Source organism: Felis catus, chromosome B3 (genome assembly GCF_018350175.1).
Source record: "Felis catus isolate Fca126 chromosome B3, F.catus_Fca126_mat1.0, whole genome shotgun sequence".
NCBI classification, from domain to species: Eukaryota; Metazoa; Chordata; class Mammalia; order Carnivora; family Felidae; genus Felis; species Felis catus.
In genome coordinates, this window is record NC_058373.1 from 95238840 (window position 1) to 95258328 (window position 19489).

At 35.6% G+C, this 19489-nt stretch overlaps 1 protein-coding gene across 2 annotated transcripts in view; it reads right to left on the reverse strand.

Annotated features, from left to right (window-relative positions):
* MDGA2 (MAM domain containing glycosylphosphatidylinositol anchor 2) overlaps positions 1–19489 on the reverse strand; it is an 852594-nt gene that overhangs the window by 478153 nt on the left and 354952 nt on the right. For both annotated transcript variants that reach the window (XM_023255671.2, XR_002743071.2), the window contains exon 2: positions 10136–10275. In XM_023255671.2, the coding sequence (XP_023111439.1) occupies positions 10136–10275 (140 nt within the window). The remainder of the gene's footprint in view (positions 1–10135; positions 10276–19489) is intronic.

The window sequence follows — 19489 nt, forward strand, 5'->3', positions numbered from 1 at the left end:
ACACTGACAGAGCACAGTTGGCTTGGGATTCTCTCTCTCCCTCTCTCTCTCTCTCTCTCTCCCTCTGCCTCTCCCCTGCTCATGCTCTCTCTCTCTCTTTTTCAAAATAAATAAATAAACATGTTTTAAATTATACATTTTAACCATGAACACAACCAATAGATTCTTAATTACATGTTAATAGGAAGTATGGATTTCCTTCTATCTCCTGGAAATGCCCTAATAATTTTAAAATACTTTATGTCAACTGCTGTAACAAAGTAATGATTATGATATTATCACTTCTACTTATAATATTTTTCATTAAAATATATAGATCTCGGGGCACCTGGGTGGCGCAGTAGGTTAAGCGTCCGACTTCAGCCAGGTCACGATCTCGCAGTCCGTGAGTTCGAGCCCCGCGTCGGGCTCTGGGCTGATGGCTCGGAGCCTGGAGCCTGTTCCGATTCTGTGTCTCCCTCTCTCTCTGCCCCTCCCCCGTTCATGCTCTGTCTCTCTCTGTCCCAAAAATAAATAAACGTTGAAAAAAAATTAAAAAACATATATAGATCTCAAAGTAAGATTTCTAAGTTAAAACTTCCACATGATTTGTATACCTAAAATTTTGATTCTGAGAAATCATTTTCTGATCTCTCTGAGGATCCAATTTTGGCCATGAAAGGTAAAGCTGTCATAACCAAACAAATCCTTAGTCTGAATTTACAGTCAATCTCCATCACATGCAATTTCTTGTGCATTAACTTGCAAACTTTCACTGCTTAGAAGTAATTCAAATAGAAGAAATATTTTTTTAAATATTAGAATAAATTTGAAAATATAGTCGACACCCATGCTATTCATGTTAATAAAACTCTTAAGACAAATAAAATTTGACGGAACATCATACCTTTACTAATGACTTGTGGCTTTCCTTTTACAAGTCTTCAGGAAAAGTAGTATGATAATTCTGAATCACAATTAAGCAACATAAGGTCAGCAACCAGGAAGAAGAATCTAGGGTTAGTTGTGTAAATATACTCCTCATTATGTTTGAGTCCAGGAAATAGGTACCGTCTTATAGAATTGCCATGGGGAAATAAAGACTGAGATAAGAGATACAGAAATAAGTATGTTTTTTGTAACCAATCCTGGGGAAACAGGAAATTGTGAATATGACAAAGAGAAAGAGGGAAAACCATACAACAAACTGTTATTGTGCTGTCATTGCTGAGAGTAACTGGGGCTCCATTCTACTGGGATCCTCTGAGGAGCCACGTAGAATGTGTCGCAGAATTGCCTGACCAAGGGGGCATGTATCAATTGGAATCTACTCCCTATGGACCAAAGAGCTTCTTTGCAAACAGCAATTAGCACTCTGCCTGACAAAGTTTAGTCTAGTTCCAGAATCTCAAGTTTTGTGCTGTGACCCTCTTCCTAGGAACTAACAAAGAATCCACGCAGCATAATCAACCAACAGCAAGCCTTCCAGATTGCACTGCCTGAGGAGCAAGGCAGTTTTCACTGCAACTGGACTTGCTGCAGGCCCTCTCTTGCCCCAAAACTGAGAATTTTTATAGTTTTCCAATAAAGCAATATTTCTAAATGTAATATACACAGGCTTTAAAATCCAAAAACAGCTACTGTATGCTGGACTTCTTTCTTCGTGGTATGGCTGTGGTTAGCAACAACATTTTTATAACCTTAGATGGAATAGCCCTAGCATGCCTCATTGGACTCCAAAAGCCTTTACCATTTGAACAGACCAGTAAAATTCAGGGTACTTTATTTCTTACCTTCTGCCACATTTCTATCTTACTATGGTATCTGTGGTACCTGTTACTTCCTTTTCAGAAGTTCAAGATGACATGATGTAATCAATATAATGTTCTGTAGATCACTGAGACAATCAAGTTCCCTGTGCACTATAATGTTATAGAGAGTCAGAGAGTGAATCCTGACCCAGGGCACAGTAGTACATGTGCATTGCTGTCCATCCCACATAAAAGGAAACTTTAAAATCTTCTTGGTGACAATTGAAAAGCATCCGTTTGTCAGATGACTACCTGTATACTGGCAAATCTGCTCCAATGGAGACATGACATGTAGCACAGCAGCAGTGTTGATCTGATTGTCTACCACAGTCTATCATCATCTGCCATAATCTACCTGCCTTTTTAGGTATCTTGTATGTGAAATAAATTGGAACATGATAGAGACTACCACTCCTTTACTGTCCAAGCTTTGACTGTAGTACCTAATCTCTGAAAATTCTTCTGGGATGCAGTACTACTTCTGATTTAATATTTTGGTTTGGGAGGGACAATTTTACAGGACTCCACCTTCCTACCATAATGACTCTGACTTACTCCACATGTCAGGTAACAAATGTGGGGATCCTGCCAGCTGCTAAGTATGTCCCTCCCAATTACACTTTTGGGAGTCTGGAGAGATGACCATAAACCCACTTCTCTGGGCCAGGACCCCATTGATCATCTCGCTTCATAAACCTCCACTCTATGTCAGTATTACAAATCCATTGATTTCTGTGTCAACTCAATCTCTGTACCTTGAAGAGCCTTCAAAAAGGCTTGGTATTTTTCTCTCTCCAAGGTAAATTACTATGACAAATGGCCACAAATCCCCTTGGGGAAGGATTCAGCTACTATTTTTGGTGTGAGCTTGTAGTGATATTTGTAGGTCTTTCCTCAAAGAAATCTGGCTTCCAAGAAAACTAATAAAAAAATTAAAAAAGAAAAGGAATCTGGCTTCCTTTTCCAACAATGAGTGTTGGTTCTGTGAACAAGTTTAGATTTGGAAATTGTGTGACTGTGATTTTTTGTAGAGTGGAAATCAACCTCCTCCTTACCTCGTTACCTCTGTTTGTCTGTTTATATGAGTCAAGAACCACTCTAGTCAGCTACCCCTATATATTACCGCTAAACACACTATAATCTATCATTCATCAACAAAGCCCTACAGGTAAAGGCAACATGCTTGCTACTCCAACCTTGCTGCTCATTACACTATTTATATCCACATTGAATCTGTTGGTTAAGTGTGACAACCCAAACTCTGCCATTTTTGAATCCTATCATCCTGCTGATTTTAGAGATTCTACTTCTATGGCAGCATCCCCTACTGAAACCCTGGTCTCCCAAGGACAGTCACCCATGAGCTTCTGAAAGATGTCAGTGCCCATCTGACCAGTGCATTCCTCATAGTAACAGAAGTATCCATTGGGAACTCTCTAAAAACAAGTTTCATAATAAATCTATGCTAACATTTCCATGTCCCTGAGCCTTCATTAAGTAGATTAACATTTTTTGAGCAGTTTTCTGGAATGGATGATCAGTGTTTCTTATAAGCATAAAGACTGTCCATGGAATTAAACAAAAGATGAAATCTGAAATACCTATAAACACATTCAAATCTCCTAAGGAGCAAAACAGACTCTCTATTCATTAAATAGAGAATCCATTAAATGTTTTTTTAAAACACTCTTTGGTCAATGCTGATATACTGGGAGTAAAAAGTATCAGCAGTTTTGGAGAAAAGTGTTGAACCAAAAAATACTTTCCACATTGTGTATAAAAATCAATAGAAACAAAACTATTTGAAGGTATGACATCAACCTTCAGAAAGACTGTAAATCCCTCCTCCTAAATGAGCTGTGGTAAGTGCATTTACCCATGTAAAAATTAACTTAAAGGAGTATATCCAGGAGAAGACACTAGGTGTGCATGTATGTGTGAGGGAGGACAGACTGTGAAGGTAGCTATTGATATGGAATTTGTGATTAATGTATTTTTAAATATGACATATACTAAAGTCTTTCCTACATCCTATCCAAATATTCATTGAAAAAATATTAGCCATTTTAGTTGGAGAGTCTCTTATATGATGAAGCAGAGAGATCCAGCCTAGATAGATTTATCACAGATGATAAAAGAACATTGTATGGAATTCTATAAACCATGATAAGGAAGAGATGCAACATTTGATGATCTCTGATTAGATAACAGATTCCAATTCTGCCTATTTAATTGGACATAAATCCAACAATCTAAGACCTCTATTGTTCACGTGCACGCATTAATTTTATTGTAAGAAATTTAACAGACTGAATCAGAAGAAAAAACATATGGAAATGTGAACCAAGATGCACAAAATATTTGCAAAGGAGAACACACAGATAGCACTAATGGTTTAAAACTGAAAAACCTGTTACCAAGGCTTGCTAATATATTCATTATGGCAAATTTATCACTTTGAAATCTGCATACAGAATTAACAAGGATAAAAACATCGATAACTCAGCAACAGTCTTGACAGTCAAGAATACATTTATATAGCAATCAAATGACTGAATATGATCCCATTGTAAAATTGAATGGCCTTACCCTTATTTTTTTAATCAATAAAATGAACAATGCCTAGGATGAACTGTAATAAGCTAGTAAACAATATTAATTATTCTTAGGTAGGTGCTTGGGATATACATAATTATATTTTAAGGAATCGCTTTCAAAAATATTACAGTGATGAAAAGTAATATTCAAATGAAATCTTACCCAGAAAGCCAACGTATAAAAGTAGAGCTTTTTTTGGTTGATGCACATTTCATCTTTGTTTTGTTTTGTTTTTGAAAAGAGAAGAAAAGCCTTCCAAATATAAATAGCCAGGTTTGTTATTAAAATAAATTCAAAGACCTTCACATTATACTCATTACAATAAAACTGCCTTCTTGTTTGAGAAGTTTGAAATATTCAAAGTGTCCTACTGAGAAGTTCTTTGTAAAAGTTTTCCATACTTTCTATTGCAAGGTCCCATAGCAAGAAAAATGCAATGCAATTAAAGTTCCAGTATTTATTTGGGTGGGGGATATGAAGAGCTCATTTCCAATATCAAAGAGAAGAAAAAATGTCTGAGGCCAACCAAGCAAATACAGAAACACAACAAAAAGGAGTGACTTGCTTTCCTCCATAGCTAAGTGTAATATAAAGCCATTGAAATTAAAATAGCATGGCATGGTAGGAGAAGGGATAAGTAGAATGGTAGAACAGAATAATTCAATTTTGGGGCATCTGAATGGCTCAGTCAGTTAAGCATTTGACTCTTGATTTTCACTCAGGTTGTGATCTCAAAGTTTGTGAGATCAAGCCCCACGTCAAGCTCTGGCTGACAGCACAGAGCTTGCTTGGAATTCTGTCTCTCCCCTCCCTTTCTGCCTCTCTCCTGCTCATGCACTTTCGATCTATCAAAATGAATAAACATTAAAAAAATAATAATTAAATTTTATTAGTGGTGAAAACAGCATTTTTAAGAACTTTTAAAAATGCTTTAATGTTACACACTATATAATAATTAAAATGTTAACAGTTCTCATTACGAGAGAAAAAAATTGTAGCCACGTACGGTGACAGATGTTAACTAGACTTAACTGTGGTGATTATTTCTCTTGTACACCTGAACCTAATATAATGTTATAGGTCAATTATACCTCAATTTTCGTAAAAAGAGAAAAAATAGCATTTTAAAGCTGTAGGGTGGAATGCTGACTCTCCTGTCTGGATTAAGGCAGAGGGAAAGAAGAAGAAAAAAGAGAGAAAACACTAGACTAATACTTTGTACCATGGACAACACATTCCCTAATGATTAAATCATTAAATACATTAGCAACTATATAAGCTGTTAGAAAAGAAGCATACAATGTAAGATACATGGACATGAAAGGGATCTTATGAAAGTAGGTATAAAATTCAGAAGCCAAAATTGAAAAGATTAAAATGATTCATCTTTTAAAAACAAAATTGTCCAAGTAAACGTTGCATAAGCAATATTAAAAGACACATCCTGGTAGATAAAATTTGCAACATAATTTTCAGATACTGAATTTATTTTTATAGGACGTAAAAAGTCCCTACGGGTCTGTAGGAAGACAAACAGCTAACCCATAAGAAAATAAAGAAGGTAGATAAAAACAATCAACAGACAAAGGAGATGAACAAATGATTGATACATGGGTGGGAAAATGTTCAAATTGACTGGTAATTATGAAAATGCAAATTGAAACTTCACTGTAGTATAATTCACTTCCTCACATCAAATTAGCAAAAATTTTAAAGATTCACTTGTGCTAAGGAATTAAGGTAAAGTCACTTTCAACTTTGGATAAATGCCATTTTGAAGAAGGAAACTATCCTACAATGACACTGGCAGACATGTAATCAAGACGTGCATAAACACATACACATACCAGAAGTGCTCACTAAGTTATTATCTGTAATAGTAAAAATCTCTAAGTAATTCAATTTTAAATAAAATAGCAGCAATTCCATGTATCTAGTGCATCTATACAGTAGAATTTAGTGCATCCATACAAAGTATAATTCAGCCTCTGTGAAAATAGTGATCTAAGTCAGTGGTTCTCAAATTTCAGGGTACATCAGGATTACCCAGAGTACTGGTGACAAGACAGATCACTGGTCCCAACACAGGATTTTCTGATGTGATGGGCACAAGAACTTTCCTTTCTAACACATTCTCTTCAGGGACCACACCTTGAGAACCACTAAGCTGGATCTATAGTCGGTGATTTGGACACATGGACAAGTGCAAAATTCTAGCCACTGAATAATACTTTTCATTACCTAATTTAAAAAATGAACCTAAAACATTAACATATACAATCATATTTATGGGAATGCGCCTAACAAGGACTGCAAAATGATACATCAAACTATTTAACATAAACCTCTGAGAGGTGAGTGGGACAGTGACAGTGAACATTTTGTTAAATATCTCATTGTTTAAGTCACTTATAAGAGAGCTATATTAAGAATTCATTTGTTATTGATGTGATAATATTGAGAGAGAAGAGAGGAAGGAAAGAAGGAAGAAAAGAAAAGAGAAAGGGAGTGATGGAGGAAAAAAGAAAAGAAGAAAGAGAAAGAGAGTGGGTAGCTGAATCTTGAAATTATGGACATGTAGAGGTAATATTAGGTTTAGAGATATACTAACAAATTGTTGCCTCCCCCTGCTTTCTTACCTCTTCATATATGTTATAATAAACCTTCATTAAATGAAGTAGTCTGAACATAGTCCTAGTCCTTGCAAGCTAAGCAAAGGTAATTAACAGAAATGTAAAAGCTCTGTGGAGTATTAAAACACAAAAAATATTGAAATTTATTTAAATGGGTCTAATTTAAAGTAGGCCACAGGAATGCTAAGAACCACTTTATAAATCAACTTATTTTCATACTTACATATTCAACTCTAGACTTTAAAGTCTAATCATAAATTGCTTTAAAACAATGAATAAAAACCCAGCATATATTTTATTACATATCAATATAATGCTTATTTACATGCCAACTACATATATATGTGTATGTGTGTGTATATATATATATATATATATATGTACATATATATTTACAATACCCATTTAACTCTCAAAAGGATTCTATGATATAGGTATGATGTTTACCATCATCCTTTGTATACAGATAAGACACCTGAGGCATAGAGAAAAGAGAGGTCAAGGAACTTTCCCACACTCACACGGGCAGTCACAGTGGATCTAGGGTCATACCCAGGTAGTCTGGTCCCAGTGCCATACTATTAACTACTGCACTGTACCTTCCTCTCCTTCATTTATTTCCCTTGCATACGATAGTATCTTCAGGCCATTACATATTGCCAGATGATATATTTTTGAAGAGAATTTTTTTTAATCTAGAAAAAAAATGCTGCCTTTGAACACTTCTGGAAATGGGGACTTTTATGACTCTCACTGCCAACAGGAATAGACAACAGATTAAGGAAACTCCTGAAGAGTGGAGTACCTCACTCTTCCAGTGCATTCCCAACCTATCACATTCAGATGAGCCAAGAGAGCCAGGAGGTCGTTCCAGCTTCATGGCCTCAACCAAGAAAAACCATCCTTAGGACCAGCTGCTATCAGCATGCCCTTTAGTGTTTGGCCAGGATGTCGATGCCCAGCTGTTCTGTCAGCTTTCCTTATACAGTTTGTTGACAAAAAAGAGGCTTGGTTAATTTTTCAAGCGGGTGATATAAACTGAAACTGTGTCACCTGTGAATGCCTAAATTACTTCTAGGAATGAAGAAATAACAATACTGAGACAACTTTTTCCTAGGGTCAGAAAACACTGAAATGGTTCCAGCAATGGAACTGCTTAGGAAAAAAAAACAAAACAAAACAAAAAAAAAAACAACACATAAGGCAATAATCTACTTCTTTGTTACAGAATTATTTTGGATTGGCCAGACATCAGAGATTATACTCCAGATTGTGAATCATTGCAGACAAAATGTATGAAGAAAATAAGAAATTCCTAATACTAAGGGAACCTAAGGATGGAGATGAGGGAGCAGACAGCAGGGATGACTTTTTAAAAAGATAGAAAGTTGCATTTTTAAGTGTAATTTGTAGTTTAGAAGGTGCTGAATTTGGTGGGTTTGGTGTGGGAATGATGGAAGAATTAAAGAGTCTTCTCTTGCCACAAACTGCCTCTCATTTGACAATTTGTGGCTTCCTTTAGATTTGGACATTCATATTTTGATCCCAACTTTTTGATTTTGGAATTGTTATTCTATGTATACAAATACAAAAACTATAATCAAATTATAACAGCACTAAATTTTCTGTGAGATAATATTCTTGAGTTAATGTCATCATTTTTTAAATTTTAGCAAAATTATTTTTATTGAAGTCCATTGTTTCTATATGAATTTTAAAATAGAAAGGTCTGACATATAAGTTTTTCTATATCCAATTTTAATAACTATCATTTTTGTCCTTGTATGTATAGTTTTGCAATCATTGTTTTCCATGAAGTCTAATCGTAATAGGTCAAATTATATAGAACTCAAATTTATTAATGTAATTTCATTCTTTAATCAATTTTCAGTTAAAAGCAAGTATTATAATTTATCACTTTAGCCATTGTGAATTTTAATTTTAATATTTTTAAATTTTAATAACAATTAGGTTTAATTAATTTCTAGATTACTTTTTACTGTCTTTCATTTTACCAACAGAGTAGCATTAAGTTTTATATTTTACCGTTTTAGTTTTAGTCATGGTCTTATTTATCCATCTATTGCTTCATTCTATGAAGTTCATTTGCTTATTTTTGTTTGTTCTTCAGGTCACAATGGTAAGGTCAAACATCTTTGCGTATTAAGCATTATGGTTGGTAGGAGCAAAAGAGAAGGTTAATATGATGCGTTCATAAAATATCCACACTGCCCCTTACTTTCTCCTCTGTAGTGGTGTTAGATGGATTTTTTTTCCCGTAACACTAATACTTAAAATATGCAACTTTGCCACCAAATGAGATCTCTCTTCCGTCATAGTGTCCGTATTGATTGCCAGTGCAGATTTTGAACCAGGCAGGTTAAATATATGACAATAAGAATCGGCAATTACTGACTAAAACATCCTGAATATTCTGTATTGAATCTGAATTAAATTTTTACATCATGAATACACAGCCTAACTATATTACCTTCTGCCTAACCCTTTCTTTCACTCCTACAAACTTTTGCTTTGCTCATTATTTATAATTTTAGTGCCCTTTGAAAGTCTCAATTTCTGTTCCTGCTATTAAAGTAGCTTATGAAAGCTGTAGCAGATGACTCTGAAAGCCTGAATGCATACACCTGCAAACATTTGTTTTTCAAAGTTTTCTATGAATATAATTATGAGGAGTAAGGAAAGTGCATGTGACCTCGTGCACCACATTCTTCAGAACAAATGCTTCCTCAGCTGCAATTATGTCATCATGAAATCATGCTCCACATTCTAAAATAAACTCATTGCCATATGAATTGTTATCTTACTGAGATATTTTTGTAGTTGTCTTTTTAACAGCTTCCTTAGAAGTGTCTTCCAAATTTCTCACAATACCAAAACAAAAAAATTCTTTCTTCATCTTATCCAAGTGAGTATTTCAAGCGTGAATGTTCAGCAATCACCACCCTTATCCTGCACTGCAGACACGCAGTGACTTCAATGTCTCTCTCTCTCACACACACAATTGTTTTAGCTAAATCTCCTGAAATATGTACATTTTTGACTTGCAAGAAAGGTCAATGAGAGTTTCCCCCACTGTCACGGTTCGGGACTCACCTGTGGACGTGGATGTCCTGTGACCAGACAGGTCAGTTCTAGGGTTTCTCCTTCCCGTATAGTATAGACCCTTTCGGAGTAGCGCTCCTCCTCAATGTTACAGGCCAAGCCTGAATGCACAATACGAACCGTTGGGGGAGCTGTCGAGTCAAGAAGAAGAGAGACAAGACATATAAAAAAAGTAAGGAAACTCTCCTCCCATGAATCATCTTGGTTGTCAGAGCAATTCTTATTAGACTTTACCACAGTCAGATCCATCAGTCTTAAGACTTTGAGCAACCCCAAGGGATTAAAGATATTGTTGGACAGGAAGCTTTAAACTTTTCTAACAGTCACCAATACATTCTAAAAATGGCAAAGGGGAACATGATGGTGGGAGAAAACTCATGACTTAGGAACTCATCATCATTACAAGACTGCATGATGAGATCTGACTGCTAAAATGGGAGAGGTCCTTCCTTTTCTGAAACCCCAAATTTAATATAGTAAAGGATGCTGCCCAAAATCTAAGTAGTGCAACCTCCAGAGACCAATAGAAAGAATAAAGGAATTTAAATGAAAAACACTGGCATTTTTCTACTAATTTTATAAGCCTTCTGGTGCAAATAGAGTGCTAATGAATGAGAAGATTTTGTTGTCAGGAATTGAACATCAACTTAGCTTTCAATATTTATAGACTATTGTGTTGATATGAGCAAAAGATGATCGTTGAATTAAGCCATTGAAGAAGGCAATAAATCATTGATGCCCAAGTGTAAAATTCTGATTCAAGAGAGACGTAGTTCTCATGAAGCTATCCAAATTCCTAAGTATTATTTTCTCCTCTTTCAATACCACACAGGCCATTAAAACTTGACTAGCATTAATTGACTTACTTATCACTGAAAATCCACTATATGCAAAAACTCTTCCAGTCATAAGAAACACTTAGATAATAAAATATGTTTCCTGTCACCAAAGAGATAAATGTCAGTTACTAGCTTCAAATTGGAGATCATTCTCATTTGTGAATTCAGGATTTTTTTTTGTAATAAACACATTTGGGAATGGAGGAGAAAGGGTTATTTTAATTAAAGGCAAGTGGAAAGGCTACATCTACAGGTAAAGGATAGTAATCTCAAGAATTTCCTGTAGCAATCTTAACCTAAACATCAGTATTGTCAGTAGATGCTATGGCTGCTTAAAAATTAATGAAAGCATACTTGGAATTCTTTATGTAACATTAAAAAGATCATGAATATCATAGAATTTGGTTGAACTTGTTGATTCTATGGAGGAAATAAAATGAATATAAGTCCAACTTATGGGAAAATTTCTTCTGGAAAAATCTGTGTTCTGAAAGTAATACAGAAGAAAAAGTTTCCAATATCTAATACTTTGTTTTATATAAACTAATGTATATAGCATTAACAATCGAAAAACATATTTTATTATCGTTCTCAATTTCAAACAGAAACTGATAGAAAAGTCTATTTATAGATAATAAAATCATTGGGTATTTCAAGTTCTTTCTGGATTCCCAAGCAGAGTCCTGTTCTTCAACTTTCAAATTCAGGATCCAATACCCAGCATCAAATGACATGTAAAGATTTCCAGCAGGAAGATAAGAAGATTTAGAAAAGTAATTCTTACATTCACTACGCACAAAAACAATTCCCCAGAAACCTGTTTAAAATCCAGATTTCAGAGGTATGGCCAGAGATCTGTAATGGATGCAGAACCCTCAAGAACCTGCATTTTTGCCTAGCACCCAGATGATAACGATGCCAGTGCTACTTAGGCCAGATGATCAAAAATAATTTTCTAAGTCTTATAAGTATTTCTTGACTCAAGGAAAGTACTCCAAGGAATAAAATATCATTTTCCTTTTAATATTGTCAAGTAAATTTCATGCATGCATCATTTCATTGGTTTGAACATTAAATTATGTTCAAAAAAATCAAATGTTTTGTTTGATCTATAAAATCAATTTATCAAAAAAAAATTCACCATGTCTTTGGACTCTGTCTAGACACTGTAATAATTTGTTTAGTTTTATGACATTAGAAATCCTTATCTGCAGCGTTTTTCTGGGTGTTCTGATACACTGCACACAATGTTTCTGACATATCATTTCCTATAAGGATCAAACTTAAACTTCAGTTCAAAGAAGCAAAATCAGAGAGCTACTTATTTTTAAGCATCCATAATACAAACTGTATACGTATTATAGAGGTTAACAAACTGATGAAAATTAATAAACATTTTCAAAACAAATAGAAAATACAGATTCACTACTTTGAAATATTATTCTATGCCAAATGTATCTTAATAAGTGATAGCACACATTTACTAATACATCTAATTATAGAATAACATGACAATCTTTCCAGATTAATTTACACATTATTTTTGTTTTAATTTCAAATCAATGAATAGCATTGTTATTTTAAGATATATCTTTCCAAAGCATCATTATGCAAATAAGTAGCTTTATTTAAAACATGAAAACTATACAATAAGCACACTGTGTTCATGTACAAGGGTTAATTTTCTACTTTCTTCTATATTTTAACACGTTCTTAGAAAAGGTAATGCCTATATATTGTAATCATTATGAACCTACTGTCTATCTTATGGTAAGGTAGAATATTCTACCAAAGTTTAGGAGTGGAAGATGTATTTTTCCTAGTATGCATTAAAATATGTGCTTAGTACTTTCATTGCTCAGTGATAAGAGGAGTATTTTGGAAGCTTTCACTAACTCTTTGGTCTGCAGAAAGCTCAACTGAAAAGGTCTTAGTTAATCCAGGTCAACACTCTTATTTCCAAATTGGGGACAACAAGTGACCTGCTCATAGGCCTGTAGCTAGTTGTGGCCTAAATGAGACCAGAACCACTGGTCCTTTGTCCTTTTCACTACTTCATGCTATTAAAACTATGTCTGACATAGTTAAATAAGGGCTCTAAATAACTCCTAAACTAGACTTACACTACACTAGAGGGAAGAAAAAGATTAAGTGTTCACGAAGTAGAGCACTGCAAGTAGACCAACAACATAAACACTATAATTGCTACAAACAACCAAAGTAATATTGCCCCAATTCATCATCCTGCCTCCAGTACGTGCCCAACCCAAGAAATCTCACAACTGCCAAAATAATATGTTGAAAATTTCTATTTTCAACATGTCCTCTTCCTGCCTAAGGATCCATGATGTCTCTGCATGACGTTTCACAGAGGAATGCCTCGAAGAGTTCTGTAAAGGTCCTCATACTGACTATCCAATCTGAAACCATACTTCTCTGTAACATCAGCCCACCAGGGGTAAGGTAAAGAGCACTGAGATTTTAAGCCTTTGATCTCATATACAGATCTTCAAGCATGTATTTATTGAGCAACTGCTATCCATCAGATACGAGAGGCTTTGCTCACATATCCTCCCATCTAGAATTCCCAGACAGATATTTAGACCAATGTTCCTGACACCTTCTTGCATTATTTAGCAATGATTCTCTTTTCTTTTCTTCAGGAGATATGTACTGCCCAGTGATTTTCCTTTTCCTTAACACTCTAATTTTACATTAAGCATATCATTGCCAGGATGAGCACCATTTTTGGCATCTGAATCATATCACATGATTCAGAATGCAGAGTAGATTTACATTTAATAATTTATTTTAATTTAATAATTAATTCCTAATTTATGTTTTAGCAAATATCACTATAATGACACCAACATCCTATTTTAGCAAAATATCAACTATTATGGCATTGAATTTACTTAACTCTAAATATAAATGCAATTTGCAGTACTCTAACTGAAGCACGTCATCTTTTATCCTCTGCCTTGTTGAAAAAAGCCTCAATTCATCATCCTGAAATTGGACTAAGGGTTATGATCCCCTTTGCCCTGTAGAGTCAGCAATAAATTAAAATGTTAAAATATTGCATGAGACTCATATTCATCCAAATTTGTTTGAAGTAAACCAAATCCCATTACGTAAAATCTTTCCTAACACTAATCACATCAACTCTCTTAATTCGAGTAAATTGGCTTTGGGTTCAAAAGGTCAGCCTGAAAGGGCAAAAGACAGATATTCTTTTATCTTGTTAGAGTATACTTTTGAAAGTTAAACCAAATTCTCTCTGTATGCTGTTGGAGAAAGGACACAAAGAAATTATGCTCCAATGGCAACAATCAGGAGCATTTCTAGGCTTTTATTCTCATATACAGACTTTCAAGCATATATTTACTGAACAACTGCTGTAGATCAGGCAGAAGGCTATGTCCTGGGGATATAAAAATTAATGTTGTGAGCTGTACCTTTTAGCGGCTTACAGCCCATAGGGTCTGTCAAATTAGGAAGGAGGGAAGGAGGGAAGGGAGGAAGGAAGGAAGGAAGGGTGGTACTCTAACAGAAGAAAGAGAAAAGCACTATAAGAGGACAACCCAGAAGATGCCTAAATCTGCCTGGAGGTTTCTAACATGAGTCAGTGACATGTAACCTAGGTCTGAAACCATGTGGTGGGAACAAAGGAGGATACTCCAGAAAGAGGAAGCAGTGCATTCAAAGGTACGTCTGCAAGAGACTGCCTACAGTGTTTAGGAAATAACTACATTAAAATGTGGCCCACGTAGTTTATAACTTACTCTAAATGTTGACACTGGCGCCACTCTCTCAACTTGCCATTATGTCTCGAGACACAGCAGAGACGCCGTATAGTCCTAGGAATGGAAATGAGGGCAGAGACCTACTTCAGCGGGTTTTGTTAGACAGGAGTTGAAGATTAACTCCAGGTGGGGTGAAGGAGGAGTTAAGATGACACAGAAGTTTACACTTCAGTTAACTAGGTGAGAGATGACTGTTTAAATAGAAAATGCCTGTCAAGCACCAGGCTAGCTCAGTCAGTAGAGAATACAACTCTTGACCTCACGGTCCTGAGTTTGATCCCCATGTTGGGCCTAGACCTTATTTTACAAAAAAAAAAAAAAAAAAAAGAATAGAAATAAAATGCTCTCTTGATCACTACATACTATTCAGAGGTGGAAAAGATTTGAGATCAGGCGTTCTAAGCCCAAATCATGGAGGGGAGGACTTTGTTAGAGAAAAGACTTAGCTGCAAAGCATTTTCAAAAAAGTCGTTTTCCAATAGCAGGCAAGTTATTAGCCAGTAAACAGGTTTGGTATTAGGAGTTTTCTCTTGTCTAAGAACTCCAGATAAGAGCTTTGTACTTTGGTAAGTCCCTCAAAACCCTGATCCAACTACTCTCTTTGGAAATCCAGTTGCCAATATAATCTTGACACTCTTCAACACCAGATCAAGACAGCTTATGTTCTTGATGCAGGTCCCAGATCTCCTGGGACAGGCAATGTGGAGAGGGATGCTCATTGGCCCCCTCTCAGAAGCCCTGGTAAAGACATCAGGGAACCACCCAGCACCAGCATCTCTCACACATTCTGTCAAGAGACAGAGACACAGAGACAGAGAGATAGAACATCTCACACCTCACTGTTCTCACATGGCTAGAGATAATACAGTTGACATTGTTAGTCAACAGCCTTCTCTTAGCAAGCATTCACTTGCGCTTTTCAAGCAAACATAACAATAATCAAATTTCTTCCCATTCTCCATTTTTGATTTAAGTGATCACATGCTTCCATAAAATGCTTCTCAGTTTTGCTTAACATCTTACATTTAGCTAATTGACACTGCCAATAATTGGCCTCTTCTGCTTATTTCACACAATCTCCAATACAGCACATTTAAATAGTAATTCTAAAAATGGTGTCTTCCTTTCTAATTTCTCTCTCCCACCCAAGTGACTGGTTTAAGATAGAAGATGAGTCTTCTCCTGCTTCCTTTTTTCAGTATGATCTTCCAATTCAATACTTAAATTAAGTATTGCGTCTTTGAAGGCAGAGTCCATATTTATCCTTCTTGTTGTTTACAACAATTTGCTTAGTAGCTTTTTTCTTAGGCGCATTATATTACATATTCCGATATAACAAACACAGGGAAGAAGAGAATAAGAAGATTTCATCGATGAGGTGAAGAACTCAGTTTTAGATGCTAATGGTGAGCTGACCAACAACTGAAAAGTCACTGCTGTACATAAAGATTTAGAACTTCCAGAGTAGTGGGTGTTGACAACAAGAGAATAGGCGAAACCTTGAAAACAGAGAATGCAAAGTGAGAAATGAAAAGGATAATGATAGACACAGAGGAGTATGAATTCTTAATACAGAGATGCCAAGAAAAGACTTAATACGTTTCTAAAGTCAGAGAACTAGAAGGAAAACAAAGAAAATGTAGTTCTTTAAAAGTTACATTAAGAGGAGTGCCTGGGTGGCTCGGTTGGTTAAGCGTCCGACTTGGGCTCATGGTCATGATCTCGTGGTCTGTGAGTTCGAGCCTCACGTCGGGTTCTGGGCTGACAGCTCAGAGCCTGGAGCCTGCTTCAGATTCTGTGTCTCCTTCTTTCTCTGACCCTCCCCCATTCATGCTCTGTCTCTCTCTGTCTCAAAAATAAATAAACATTAAAAAAAAATTTTTTTAAGTTACATAAAGAGATGCTCAAGCATGGGGAACTGTCCAAAATGTTACTTACAACAGGGTTGTCAGGAGGATCACAAACAAAAGGTCATTGCCTATGAGAGCTAGGATGGCATTTGGTAAATTTTGAGTGAGATATGGTATTAGAGTAATGGGGTCAAAAGATGAATGAGGTAAGACTCAATGGAGAGAGAAAAGTCTTAGTAGGTCAAACCAACTTAGGGCAAAAAGTAAAACTTCTATTCAGGTTCGCCCATAAGTGAAAAGGAACGTAAGTATAAAATGGAATCCTTTAACAATATCATACCATCATCTCAGAACTGCAAAGACTAATTATTTAATTTTTTTAATGTTTATTTTTGAGAGAGGGAGAGGACAAAGTGCAAGTCAGGGAGGGGCAGAGAGGGAGGGATACACAGACTCCAAAGCAGGCTCCAGGCTCTGAGCTGTCAGCACAGAGCCAGACGCAGGACTCAAACTCACAAACCGGGAGATCATGACCTGAGCCAAAGTTGGATGCTTAACTGACTGAGCCACCCAGTACCCTGCAAAGACTGATTATTTACATTATATAGTAAGCAAACCATAATGTTTGTGTTTCCAACATAAACAACTTTATGCAATACTATACTATTTTCTACAATTCTTCATCATTCTTTTAAAATTGACTTCCCTGGGGTGCCTGGGTGGCTCAGTGGGTTGAGCGCCTGACTTCGGCTCAGGTCATGACCTCATAGTTCATGGGTTCAGCCCTACGTCGGGCTCTGTGCTGACAGCTCAGAGCCTGGAGCCTGCTTCAGATTCATTGTCTCCCTCTCTCTCTGCCCCTCCCCTGCTCGTGCTCTGTCTCTCTCAGTGTCTCAAAAATAAATAAACGTTAAAAATTTTTTTTTAATTGACTTTCCTAAAATCCTACCTGTTCTTCTTTTCCTTCTTTTTTTTCCTCTGTTTACTCTTTCACAAGTTAAACTTTGTCAATTTCTGCACCACATATGCAGAAATCTCTCAAAACTATCTAATTTCTTCTATAAAAAATACAATCAAGGTTAATCCCTACAGCACATAAATATACTTAAATGAACCCATATTTTAAAAAGAAAAGAAAAACAGAGACAAAACAAGAGCATTTATCTTCCCATCAAGGCCTCTTCTTGTCCTTCCTTTACAGTTTAGTGCTTAGAAATAACAGTACACACTCTAAGCCATCTTTCTGCGTCTGCTTTGCTATCCTCAGATCACAGCAGCCTGGCTTCTGCCTATTGCTTGTATTTATAAAAGGAAAATAGAAGATGGTAAGCTGCTAGATTTGGCATTATTTTGGTCTTCTACCTCTCCTTCAGTCTTAGTTTATCTGCCTTTGCCTCCATGAGACTATAAGGATCTTATGAAATTATACCCTTACTCTACATATTAAAACTACATAGACTTATTAAATCCCACTAATATACTCACTACACTCATGAATATAAACACATATGGAAACATGCCCATAAACAAAATGTTCAATTTGTATGTCTATTCTAATAATTTCCTTAAAATGTAGTTAAAATCCCTCTGTCATTGCTCTAAGTAATCCCAAATAGGGCAATAGTCTGATACACAAACAACATACAGATTATTTTAGTCAATTTTTTAGTTCCAAAAAAAAATCAGTTAGAAACTGACATTTGATTTTTTTGATTCATTGATTTCTTTTAATTAACTACTATTTCAGCATCATTGTGAACTCATTTCCCTCCCCCTTTCCCCTGAACCTATATATTTGATTGACACAATATTCCTATTCACATGAGAGAAATACCTTTTTTATATTTACAAAATATAAAAATATATTTTATATATAATAAAAGTACTAAGATCCTATTGATTATTCTGGATTTAACCAAAAGAAGGCCGTATCTACCTCATATGACTTTGAGAAAAGGCTCTTAATATGAAAAGTTTTAAATATTTTGCATTATTTCTTCAGTACATGTTGAGCAGCATTGTTATAAGTTAATTGAGCTCCCCTGAGAGACTCTCCAAAACCCAAAAGTAAGGTAAGAAAATTAAACCCTGAACCCTCTGCTTTTAGAAAGGAGCTATTAATGTTTTCTAAATAACAGAAGTTAATATGATTTTTTAGGTTAGTATCAGCTAAGTATTTAAAGAAAAGTGTTTAAGTTAAAAATTTTAGGGGTGCCTGGGTGGCGCAGTCGGTTAAGCGTCCGACTTCAGGCAGGTCACGATCTCACGGTCCATGGGTTCGGGCCCCGCGTCGGGCTCTGGGCTGATGGCTCAGAGCCTGGAGCCTGTTTCGGATTCTGTGTCTCCCTCTCTCTCTGCCCCTCTCCCGTTCATGCTCTGTCTCTCTCTGTCCCAAAAATAAATAAACGTTGAAAAAAAAAATTAAAAAAAAATTTAAATCAAGTTATCTGTTTATATGCAATAGATACTATTTAAGACGGAAGAAAGTCTGTCATCAAAAGAAAGTAACAATAATAATGTAATTACATACATGAAATATCTCTGATGAATACAGATACAAAATTCATCAACAAAATATAAGCAAACCAAATCCAAAAATATGTTAAACAATCATTTACCATGATCAAATAGGATTTTTTCCAAGGATCCAAGAGTGGTTCAATACTCACAAACCAATCAATGTGGTATATTATGTCAACAAGAGAAAGGACAAAAACCATATGATCATCTCAATACATGTATAAAAAACATTTGACAAAGTGCAACATCCAGTCATGATAAAAAATCCTCAACAAACCAGGTTTAAAGGAACATACCTCAACATAATAAAGGCCACACATTAAAAATCAC